The 11384-nt window shown below is 45.2% G+C and overlaps 2 protein-coding genes across 2 annotated transcripts; one reads left to right on the top strand and one right to left on the bottom strand.

Moving 5' to 3' along the window:
* Window positions 1-1467: 1467 nt before the first annotated feature.
* LOC308302359 (uncharacterized protein) lies at window positions 1468-8342 on the bottom strand (the record flags this gene model as incomplete). The annotated part of the gene is made up of 5 exons (XM_080746614.1): window positions 8184-8342; window positions 7059-7392; window positions 5559-5830; window positions 2678-2789; window positions 1468-2516 (listed from the first exon to the last, which is right to left on the bottom strand). Exons 2-5 carry the CDS (start codon window positions 7360-7362, stop codon window positions 1468-1470), a joined length of 1737 nt encoding a protein of 578 aa, XP_080602740.1. The 5' UTR covers window positions 7363-7392; window positions 8184-8342.
* A 1285-nt stretch (window positions 8343-9627) lies between these two features.
* mif (macrophage migration inhibitory factor) lies at window positions 9628-11384 on the top strand. The gene is made up of 3 exons (XM_080746155.1): window positions 9628-9833; window positions 10654-10826; window positions 11098-11384. The coding sequence occupies exons 1-3, from the start codon at window positions 9726-9728 to the stop codon at window positions 11162-11164; spliced, it is 348 nt and encodes a 115-aa protein (XP_080602281.1). The 5' UTR covers window positions 9628-9725; the 3' UTR covers window positions 11165-11384.

Here is an 11384-nt window from a genome sequence, read left to right as displayed (position 1 = left end):
TTGGATTTTTCAGAGCTCATTCTTCTCTGTTTTTTTCCCATGCATGAGGTGTGCAAGGTTTAATCATGGCTAAGTTGACGAAAATAAGGCTTCTAAAATGCTTGGTAGCCAATAGCTAACTTCAAGCTAACTTCATCCTCTTCCTGTACATGCAGTCATGCACAAAGGAAAGTGTTCAGGCAAGTCATGGCTGCAGGGCTTCTGCATATACCAGCATATCTCTATGGGATTTTCTCTGGCCACTGGGCGCCCTCTAGTGGTGAAAGGGGTGGCACTAAATGAGTTAAAGGACGACTTCAACCATTTTCAACCTATTTTTCAATATAATTGGTCCTCCTCACTAATGCTCTCGATAATATGGTACCATTTTTGTCTATTTGGTCCGTGTCTCGAAGGGCGGCTGTGGACAGTTGAACCCGCCTACCAGTGGCATCATCGATAAGGAATCCAAGCTAATAGAAACTGCAGGCTTTTGAAAAGGCCTGAAAAATGTGCATGCTATAATGGAAGCCATTGTTCTCACATTAATAAAAATGAAAATCAAAAATGTGAAATCTTGTTTGGAATTTTTAATCTGCTTAATGATGTCACTCACTGGTAGGCGAGTGTCCGAACTGTAGACACACTGGCCTCCTCTGTGACAGACTGTTTTACATTTTATCATGATCGTCAGCACCAATTATATGAAGATAGGTTGAACATAGGTGAAGTCGTAATTTAATTTTTTTATTCTGCAATTAAAATGCACCCTGTGTTCCACTCTATGACCATATACCCACACTGTCCATTTTCTTCTTGGTATTGGCATAGAAATAAGTCAGAGAATAAACATGCTAAGCCCAAATGCCAGCAGATTCCTCCTCGATATGCACAAAACCCCCTTTTGTAAACATGTCAAGTCAGTTGGTGGTCTAATCTGTTAGTGAGACTCCTGAATTGACTGCCAGTGATAAGTCTATTAAAACATATTAAAAGGAATCAGTAGGTCTCTGTTCAATTTATTTCTCATTGTCATGAGCAAATACAATCGTATAAAATCCATGGTGATACTATCAGAAAAAACCAAGGCCATCATGAATTAGACATGAAAAGTATTTATACAAAGATATTTCTGAGAAACATAAATATACATACAAGAACTTTCTATATACAAGGACAACACCTGTGGCTGAATATCTGGCATCATCTATTTAAGGTAATGCAAAATAGGCTATATGCCATGTACAAATGACTTCCAGTCACCTTTGGACATTTAATTTACTTAAGTTAAACATAATTTTATATATATCATCCCTCATTCCATTGAGAGCAGTATAAAGGGAAAGTCCAGATCCCTTACATACAAGTAACCTTTTAAGCATTCTTCAAAATCCTCTTTGCAAAAAGGGTGCAAATGAGGCAATATTCGTCCAAATTCCACCAAGGTGAAATCACTCTTTAATTGTGACTGGAGTCAATGTCTGCCTCTCACGAAATGCTATAAAAGCACTGGTGGTTTTTCATCTGCTCTGGTTCGTTAAAGCTCTTCCCACACTGGGAGCACTGGTTGGCTGCCTTCTCACCGCTGTGGATGAGCTGATGTCTCTTTAGGTATTCCACACGGCTGAACCGCTTCCCGCATGCCTCGCAGCCATACGGACGCTCGCCCGTGTGGATCCGCTGGTGCCGTTCCAAGTTGCCTAGACGACTGAAGCTGCGGCCACACTGCGGGCACCGGTGAGGCCTCTCCCCGGTGTGCACCACTTGATGCCGTTCCAGCGAGCGTGAATGTGTGAAGCGCTTCCCGCATAGCTCGCAGCAGTGCGGCCGCTCGGCGGCACAGGCGCACTCGTGGTTCTTGAGGGCCCAGGCATGGCTGAAGGAGTTTCCGCAGGAGGCGCAGGGGAAAGGAGTGTCTTCTGCCCCGCTGCCCTGTAAATGGGCGCCCCCCAGGGGACAAGGATGTTCATCCAGCTCAGCCTCTGAGACAAAGCCTCCTCCGCACTGGGGGCAAAAGTGCAGCAGGTCTCCACAGCCCTCCTCCTCCCCGCCGCTGTCGCCCACACTCCCTGGGGCTGAGAGATGTGGTAGCTCCTCTGAACATCCCTGATCCTCAACGCCATCTTCAGACTTCATCTTAGGCCAGCCCGATCTCAGCTCCACTCCAAGCCTCGGACAATCCTTCATTCTGTCTTGCTCTTGCAGGTCTTCTCGCTCCAGGGTAGGGGGCTGTGGGTCCAGCTCCCCATCCTGCTCTAGCCCGTCTAGGCCAATGTACTTGGGCGCTAGGCCGATCTCACTGCCAATGTACTTGGGCGCAAGGCCGATCTCTACCTTTATGTTGGGGTCTGGGGTAACCGGGGTGGAGACTCTCATTGCAGCCTGTTCACGCCCCCTCTCCGCCCTCAACGCCGTCTCCAGCCCTCTCAGCTCCTCCACGCTCATGCCACCCTCTGAGGGCTCGGTTGAGTCCATCTCCCACTCCTCTTCGTCTCTCTCACCTGGATGTAGTGCCGGAGGAACATCTGATAGGTCTCCTGAGAGAAACAGTGATAGAGAGAGTGGCATGGGAATAGAAACACATACAGTAGCATGAGTGATCATTTCCACTCGTTGTTGACCAAGGACTCCTTGAACATTTCACAAAATACTCCCACACAGATCCCCTACAGAGGCGACTGAGATCTCTTCTCATTACCTTCACTGTGGGCTCTGGAGCTGCTGTGAATGTTCTGCGTTGGGGGGTCCATCTTCAAAGCCTCCTTGATTAGCCGGAGAGAAGCAGGCTGGTAGCCCTCTAGTTGAGGATACTGCACACAGAATCAGAGTAACAGAATAACACTGTGGTCAAACAGAGTCAACATTTCAGTAGATGCAATTCATTATCTTTGTAAGACTTTGCAAAAGTTGTAAAAATCAACATAATTTACATGTAACACCCACTGTAGCAGCTATGGATCTGATTCACAAAACTTTTGTCGACATCATAAAATGCATGCAGACCATTATGGGTCATGTACAAATAATCCATGACAGACCCCAATAAAAAACTAACATCTTAAACTGATTTATTGTCATTATTGTCATGTGTAACTGAAAGAACAGAACTGCCTATAAAGTAGTGTAGTGATAGAAACAGGGAGGAAAAGGGTATGGCAAGAAATTACTAATACACTCAATGCTGTGATAGCAGAAAAGCACACCATTGGATTAAAACATTCATGGTTTGACTTAAAAGTATCATGCAAAGTATGCACAGTTAATTATCATCTACAGGTGCAGGGAAGGACACTGGAGATGTCAGATTTGGATAAAAAAGATCAGTGCAAAGAAAAAGTGCAATAAGAGACCACATTGTCTGGTGTCAAGTAGTAAGTAGTATAGTAAAATACACCACAGATTCTACAAATTAGGATTTTGGTATAAATATATAACTAATAAAATGGCAATGTGTATACAGTATTTTATTTGCATTTTAGAGTAGCTCTGCATTGTCCAAGTACATAAACCTTTTGAGCCATCTCCAGGCTTGACTATTGCAACTCCCTCCTTTGTCTACCTGCATGTTCACTTGAAGCCCCTAAATCTGACCCAGAATGGCCCATACAGCTGCTCTCCAACCTCTCACGCACATTTGCTACTTTCTTTTTTCACACAAAACTAGCCAATCTACAAGCTCACAACACAGATCTGCTATTGATGCCTCATTCACATACAGAAAAGCCAAGCTAATGGTTTGCTTGGTAATTCAATGTATTCTCTATGCAAACCAGCTTTTAAAATTTCCAAGCTGGAAAAAAAGCTTGGGAATTTTTAAAGCTGGTTTGCATAGAGAATACATTGAATTACCAAGCAAACCATTAGCTTGGCTTCTCTCAGTGTGAATGCAGCATAAGACTTAATAATAACTACATTACAGGGGTTGACACTAACAGCTGCCTGACATTTGGGCAAGTGGAGTTTGCCTTCAGGTTTCAGGGCAAGTGCATTTGAATGGGGAAGCTAACATCCTCATTAAATATTATTGGTTATTCATGAAAGAACAAATAATGCTACCGTTTTACAAGTGGCAGTTGCGTTCATTCAGACTTTCAAAGTTGTGTTCATTCAGACTTTCAAAGTGAGTGTTGCCACTTGGCAGTTATTGATTGGATTTAACATACATTTTATAAACTTTTCGGGCAAGTAGAACTTGACCTGTACTTGCCCAACAGTAAAGTGCCTCTGAGTCCTTAGTGTCAACCCCCCTGCATACATCCATTGGAACACAAGTTATTTTTTACCTTTCCTGAAAAATAACACTTTTGGACATACAGGTTTCTGCCCGACAGTGATGTTATTTAGATAGACATTCAGTATACTGCTTGCTTGTCCACACATGCTGAGAATGCCATTTAGATATTTAGATTAGCATGTTGTTTAGACAGATGCAAGGTTTTATGTTTACCTGCTATCTGAGTTACTTTGTAACACTTAAATTGTTTTCTTTAGTCTCTATTTACTTGACCATTTACTCTGTAGTTTGGTGACTGGTGTCCATGCCACAGTTACAGTTGATAAAAGCATCTGTTAAATGAGAAAATGTAAAATGTTCTATGCCAGAGTGAGTGCACACACATGGTGCTGGTTTTAACCATAAGCCTAATGCGAACAGTACATACCACAAACTGTACTCCCACTGGCGTGTGAGACCGCCTCTCCCACTGACTAATACTATGCCCATTACCGACAACTTAAGTTGCGTTAATTAGTCTCCCAACAATATAACATATTCATGTCTCTGAGTATGTATTTGCAATATTTTGTTAATAGAGGTTCTTCTGTAATTGCCTTTAATCGTATTGTCTTCCTATATGTTTAGAAACATACATGCCAAAGACCAAATTCAGATAATGCCACTATGTTTGTGGAAACGTTTTAAAGTAAGCTTACAATCAACTCGGATCGTATGCACCTTTCAGGAACGGGACCCAAATTATGATTGGAAGTAATGTCACACTTACAGCCACTTAAGATAATTTATAAACAACACACCCGAGGGTGAAGATAGTAAGCTCCTCACACCAAACCAAATCAAACAACTGTAACATTATGTTTAAAGCAGGCCAAGTTCTTTAAAGCCTTTTCTTTTTAACTGTCAAAGCAAACACCTCTGCAATGGCTCCCAATGATTTTTTCTGCATGCTTTGAATATTCAAAAGACAGGTGAAGGCACGTAAACGTGCCCTCCCATTAGGTCACATGGGTGGAACAGCAAAGAGCTTTTCACCTCTACCAGTTGTATTCCTGCCTAAAAGCTTCCCGTACTTGAGGTATGGACTATGGAGTGCCCTATTCAATGGGTGCCTCTGGCAGCTAAATATCAAATCAATACCTTTCCCTTTGCCCACCACATCGCTGCAGTGATTCAGTAACTGAAAAACACCAGTGAAACTCTCAATCCTTGTATTACTATTACTTTCACTCCATACAGCTTTTCTCCAAATGGAGCTGCCAAGCGGACAGAGATGCTGTGCCACATTCTCCCGCTTCTGCTACTTCTCCTCCTCCTCCTCAGAAAGAGAGCCCGTCTCCCTCACCTCCTCTTTGATGTCAGCCGTTTCCTCCCCCTCTCCGCAGAGGCTGCCCTCCCCTTCCTCGTCCCGATCCACCATCCCTCCCTCTTCCTCTTCGTCCCCAGGGAACTGGATGAGGTACATCTCCCTGGCCTCCTTCCCTCCTCCACCTCCTCCTGCTCCGGCAACCAGACCCACAGCTCCTCCCACACCTCCCTCGCCATCTCCTTCCTCCCACACACCTCCAGGCCAGCCCTTGCCATAGGCTGCCGCCGGGCTCTGCTTCTGCTTGCCTCCTGTGGAGAAGGAGAGGAGTGAAGGGAATAGAAAAGAGGAGAAGAGAGGAGGAGTAGCAAGGGAGGGAGAGAGAAACAAAATGAGATACGGGGGGTGGAAGGCACAGAGGGCGGAATGGAAGAGAAGAGAGAAGTGTGATATTGTGGATGGGAGGTGCAGCAGAGAGAGAGATGAAGGAGAAAAGAGGGCGGAGAGGTAGTAGAGGAGGGGGTGGAGGAGAGGAGGCGAGAAGTGGGAGGAGAGGTGTTGGGGGAAGGGAGAGAGAAAAAAGGGAGGGAGGGGGAACATGATGAACGAGTGAGGAGAGAAGGGGAGGAGAAGGACAGTCCAGAGAGCAGGAGAGAGGGAAGGAGAGGAGAACACGTGACAGAGAAGAGAGAGAGAGAGAGCGGGAGAGAGAAGTGGAGCCAGGATGAAAGAGGAGAGAAGAGGAGGATGTGTTGAAGGAGAATCAAGTGAGGGAAAGAGACGACAGTGAGAGAGAGAGATGGAGAGAGAGGGTGAGCGAGAGTATAAGTGGAGGTGGAGAGGGAGTGTGTAATTATGGAGGGGGGGTGGGAGGGAGCGGGGACGGAGTACAGCGTGATGAAGGAGAGAAGAGCAGGAGAGCAGCGGTGGAGGAGGTGGGGGCAGGGAGAAAGGAAGGATATGGAGAGAGCGTGAAGGAGAGAGGAGCGGGAAGGGGAGGAGGTAGAGTTAGAGAGGAACAGAGCAGGAGAGAGAAGTGGAGGAGGTGGGGGTGGGGAGAGGAGTGCAGAGGAGTGAGGGAGTGAGAGAGTGTGCAAAAAGCACAGAGGAGTGGGAGGGACAGAATGCAGTGGAGAGAGAGAGGAGAGGGGGAGGTGAAGGACAGAGGGAGCGAGCATGAAGAGGAGGCGGGGGAGGAAGAGAGAGGAGGGAGGGAGGGAGAGAGATCAGCTCTTGCCAGATGGTTTCCAACAAAACAAGTGTGTCTGTCTTCATGTAATCACTGTCTGCAATACATTGTTATAAACCCTCCTATATCGCATGTTTCAAAAACAGCAAACAGTGAATATATAATGACGACACCGTTTGTACTAAATAAAGATGGTTCTTGTAGCCGGGTAGAATGTACATGTACAGGCAGTTCCAGTCATCATCAGTCAAGCAAGCCAAAAGGTGAAATATACCATTGTGTCATTTCTAGAGACGGGCTTGAAAGCAGCCATCCGCGTACACACAGCACACAAGGTCACAAGTACTTACGAGACCCTTCGACTCTTAGTTTCTTCCGCCCTCCGACTCGTCCGTCCTCGTTGGCGGCGAGGCCGGCGCTCCGGCGGGTCGCGGCCCACCCCATGCCGTACTTGCGCTCGTTCCTCAGCTTGTTCTCGGTCAGCCTCAGCCGGAGCTTCAGGGTCTCGTTCTCCTTCCTGTTGAGTGTCAGCTCCACCAGGTAGTCGTTGACAGTCTCCTGGAAGAGCTTGGTGATCTCACAGACCGAGGCGCGGATGAGGCTGTCCATGACAGCTGTCAGGTGGGTCTCAAACGTGGTGACAGATTCCTCCATGGTGGGCCACGACGGACTGGAGCAGTTCAACTGTAATACAAAATTGTCATGTCATATCCTGTGTGTGTGTGTGTGTGTGTGTGTGTGTGTGTGTGTGTGTGTGTGTGTGTGTGTGTGTGTGTGTGTGTGTGTGTGTGTGCATGCGCATGTGTAAAGTAAACAACAAATGACATAAATGGGATGCGTATGGAAGGCATCCATTTGAGCACAGCAATTTGTTAAATAAATAGTTTCGTTATTTCTACCTTATTGTATCAACATTATGTATTATGAGTTTGTTGTGTACTGTTGTAACTGTTGCCCTTCTTGACCAGGTCTCTCTTTAAAATACATCTTAATCTCAATGAGAGTAACAAGGTAAAGTAAAGGTAAAAAACAACAACAACAACAACAACATGATTTAACATGGCTTTTAGTTTTAATATGACTAATGTCAGTAGAAACAAAAATATGTTCTCGGTTGACGCATTAAAGCTCCTTCAAATGACAACCAGGCTAGTAAAATATGCACTGCTCAATAAAGCAATTAGCAGCGCCAGTTTCCCAAATTCATCACAACGATATCAAGTTAATGACAATACAGTGAATGTACTGTACCGTTATGTAAAGAGTAATAACCATAGAGTTATAAGGTAATAACCCAGCGGCGTGCTGCTACGTCACGTTAGCCTGCCAGTTAACTTGCTGACTTGTAATATATCCAGACTGAAGGAAGGAGTGAAGGAAGAACCATAACCTTCCCCTCCGCAACAACGTTACTAATGTTGGAAAGTAGTGGTGCTGCTAGCAGAAAGGGCTAATATAGCTGTAACAGTACGTACCCGTTTGTTGTTATGTTGACACCAAGAGCTCGGGAAGTCAAACGGCGTAACGGCGGATTATTCCACAGACCATCGGGAGGTCTTTTGGTGAAGCAAAGTAGCCGGCGAAGTGGTGAAAGATGAGAGAAAACATCCAACTTGTGTCCAAACGGCTGCTGCTGTTCCTCCTCGCAGTGTTTTCCTCCTCCTTGCCTCAAGTCTACACAGCGCTGCTGTGATGATGCTGCTGCGCAGCGCCTGCGCTCTACCGTAATTACTCAAGAGCAAACCGCACCCTGAAAACACTTCTAATCAGTGGTGGGGGGAAACGGTACTCACGTGTTTTATCAATACTGCAATGTAGATGTACTCTACTCTATCTCATTATGCAGAAATTGCAGCATGTCCCATTTCAAGTTTTCAAAATGTACAAACATCTTTTGGAAATAGCAGATCGGCTATTTTCAAATGAACAAAATTGATATATGGCTGAAGTCGTAAATGTATGTTTTGTAATAATAATCAAATCTACAAAGTAACAAGTAGGCCTAACTAAAAGTTTTCAAATAAATGTAGTGGAGTAAAAGTACAATATTTGGATCCGAGACGTGGAGTAGAAGTAAAAGTAGGCTAGGCCTTAGGGTTAGATTTGGGGTTAGGCCCCTTTTCTACAGTCTATGGGTTAGGCAGGGTTAGGTTGCAATTGCAAAGTTTCTGTAAATGTATAGGCCTAGGCTAGGATATTAAAACTACTTTGAGGCGAAAACATAGGTCAAGGCATGCATGACTCCTATTTTATATTTGTCTGGTATATTGAGTGTCTGAGCTACAATAGGCATAATTATCTAGTAGTTATATAATTCATGATGTTATAATCAGGTTATAAGCTAGCCCTGAAACAGGACGGTCGTATCTCACGACCGCCATGGATCTCAACCTGGTTCGGAGCAGTTTAACCAATTTGCCACTTACATCTACACAAACGTTCAAATTTAGAAAATAAGGTGCTTACTGAAGGCTCGCCGATGTCACACTATGGTACGCTCAAGCAGAATTACCCGTATCTTCCGTATTGTTTAATAAGAAGCATTTTAATCCGATCAGTGACCATTCCCCCATTAATGTATCAGAGTGCAATACACCTTCCAACCGATGGGGTCTCGTAGTTGAAAATCAGAGAAAATGGCCATGATCGGATTAAAATGCTTCTTATTAAACAATACAGAAGATGCAGGTATTTCTGCTTGACCGTATCATATTGTGACATTTGTGAACCTTCAATAAGCACTTTATTTTTGATTGATTGTGAACTCTTGTCCCGTACGTGGCAAATTGGCTACACTGCTTCACGCCACATTGAGGTCGATCCATGACGGTCGTGAGATAAAACCGTTTCAACGAATGGAGGCGCTGTGTGGCCATGATGATACTTGTTTGTCACATGATCATAGCTAGCAAGGAAGTCTAGTCAGTCACTGCAGGCAGAAAACGGCATCACACTCACACCCACAACCACGCTCGCTGCTCCTCCAGGAAGAAAAGGAGTCTTGAAACGGAGCAATCATGCCGATGTTCATGGTGAATACTAATGTGGCCAAGAGTGATGTTCCACCAGAGCTGCTGTCCGAGGCCACTGATGCGCTTGCCAAGGCAATGGGCAAACCTGCACAGGTAAACTAGTAGTAGTTGATAAATAAAGGATTTTCGGTTGATAATGTAGGATAATATGCTTCATATGCGTTACGGTTACGAAATGAAAAATGTTGAATTTAACTTTTCAAATATGAATGCAGACCAGCTTTAGTTTAAACCGGCCATGCATGCAATGTTGCATGAACCCAGATTGAGCTAATCCTGTGAATGGCGCTATAGACAGAGCATGCGCAGAGTCTGTGCAACTGTCATATGAAAGGTTTCATCAGTTTCCCTCGTCTTGGATGTTTTACTTATTTTACAGATATAATTATACTCAAAACACCAGAAGTATATTTGTCTCCACCAGCCGAAGGCTGAGGGAGAGTATGTTTTCCCGTCCGTCCGTCCGTGTGTCCGTCCGTCCGTGCGTCCGTGCGTGCGTGTGTCCTCGCAGTTTGTGTGCAGCTAATCTCAGTCGCCGTTGGCCCGATCGCTGCCAAACTGAGCACACACACTCCCTGGATGCCAATCTAGAACCTCTGCCCCACATTTTTCAAATCAGCCTCATGGTGGCGCTATAACAGGCCGATTTGTGTGGCCTGGTTGTTACCAGCTAATCTCCGGCGCCGTTGGCCCGATCGCTGCCAAACTGAGCACACACACTCCCTGGATGCTAATTCAGAACCTCTGCCCCACATTTTTTAAATCAGCCTCATGGTGGCGCTATAACAGGCCGATTTGTGTGGCCTGGTGGAGACCTGTGCTCGGAAGAGCACTGCTTCTAGTGTTGAAGCTCAGTCCGAAAATCATACATGTCCTCCAGGCTCCTAATAGTTTTGCATCTTGTCTTTATCAGTACATTGCTGTGCACGTCATCCCTGACCAGATGATGATGTTTGGAGGAAAGGGGGACCCCTGTGCCCTATGCTCCCTCCACAGTATCGGCAAAATCAACGGTGCTCAGAACAAACAATACTCAAAGCTCTTGTGCGGGCTGCTCAACAAACACCTGAGCATATCTGCTGACAGGTAACACACACAGACATGCACGCGCACACACACACACACACACGCACGCACGCACGCGCGCGCGTGCACACACACATGCACAGACTCACATTACCATACCTTAGTGACAGACATGCATACATATTTGCTGTCTGCACTCATGCACTTGCAAATACTGACTGATATAAAGACAGATCGACAGAGAAATGTTATGCACATAACATTCACCAACACTGTATCTACCAACAGTTAATATCCAACCACATTAACCACTGTCTTGCATCTGTTTCAGGATCTATATTAACTTTACTGACATGGAGGCAGCCAACGTCGGCTGGAGCAACTCAACCTTTGGCTGACCTGAAAGTTTGCGCACTTCACCATCCCAGTAGCTTCCCATCTTGTAGTTGATGCAGGCTGAATGAAGAAGCAGAGACAGCGTTACACTGAGCTAGCAGCCTAGCACAAGATTAGTCATGAATGCACTTATAGCTTGATCCATTGCACACTGATTTACCTTTTGCTCTTATGTTCAATAAAGTGACTCATGGAGATCAAAGTTCTTTATGATTGTATTTA

This window comes from Nannobrachium achirus, assembly GCF_963921795.1.
Source record: "Nannobrachium achirus genome assembly, chromosome: 17".
NCBI lineage: Eukaryota > Metazoa > Chordata > Actinopteri > Myctophiformes > Myctophidae > Nannobrachium > Nannobrachium achirus.
The sequence above is the reverse complement of the archived record's forward strand: the minus strand, read 5'-3'. Positions and strand labels throughout refer to the sequence as shown.

Bases quoted from the DNA above. Each gene is read 5' to 3' on its own strand.
- mif (XM_080746155.1), top strand. From the start codon at position 9,726: ATGCCGATGTTCATGGTGAATACTAATGTGGCCAAGAGTGATGTTCCA. The intron at 9,834-10,653 runs GTAAACTAGTAG...TGTCTTTATCAG, and splicing joins CAATGGGCAAACCTGCACAG to TACATTGCTGTGCACGTCAT. The intron at 10,827-11,097 runs GTAACACACACA...CATCTGTTTCAG, and splicing joins CTGAGCATATCTGCTGACAG to GATCTATATTAACTTTACTG.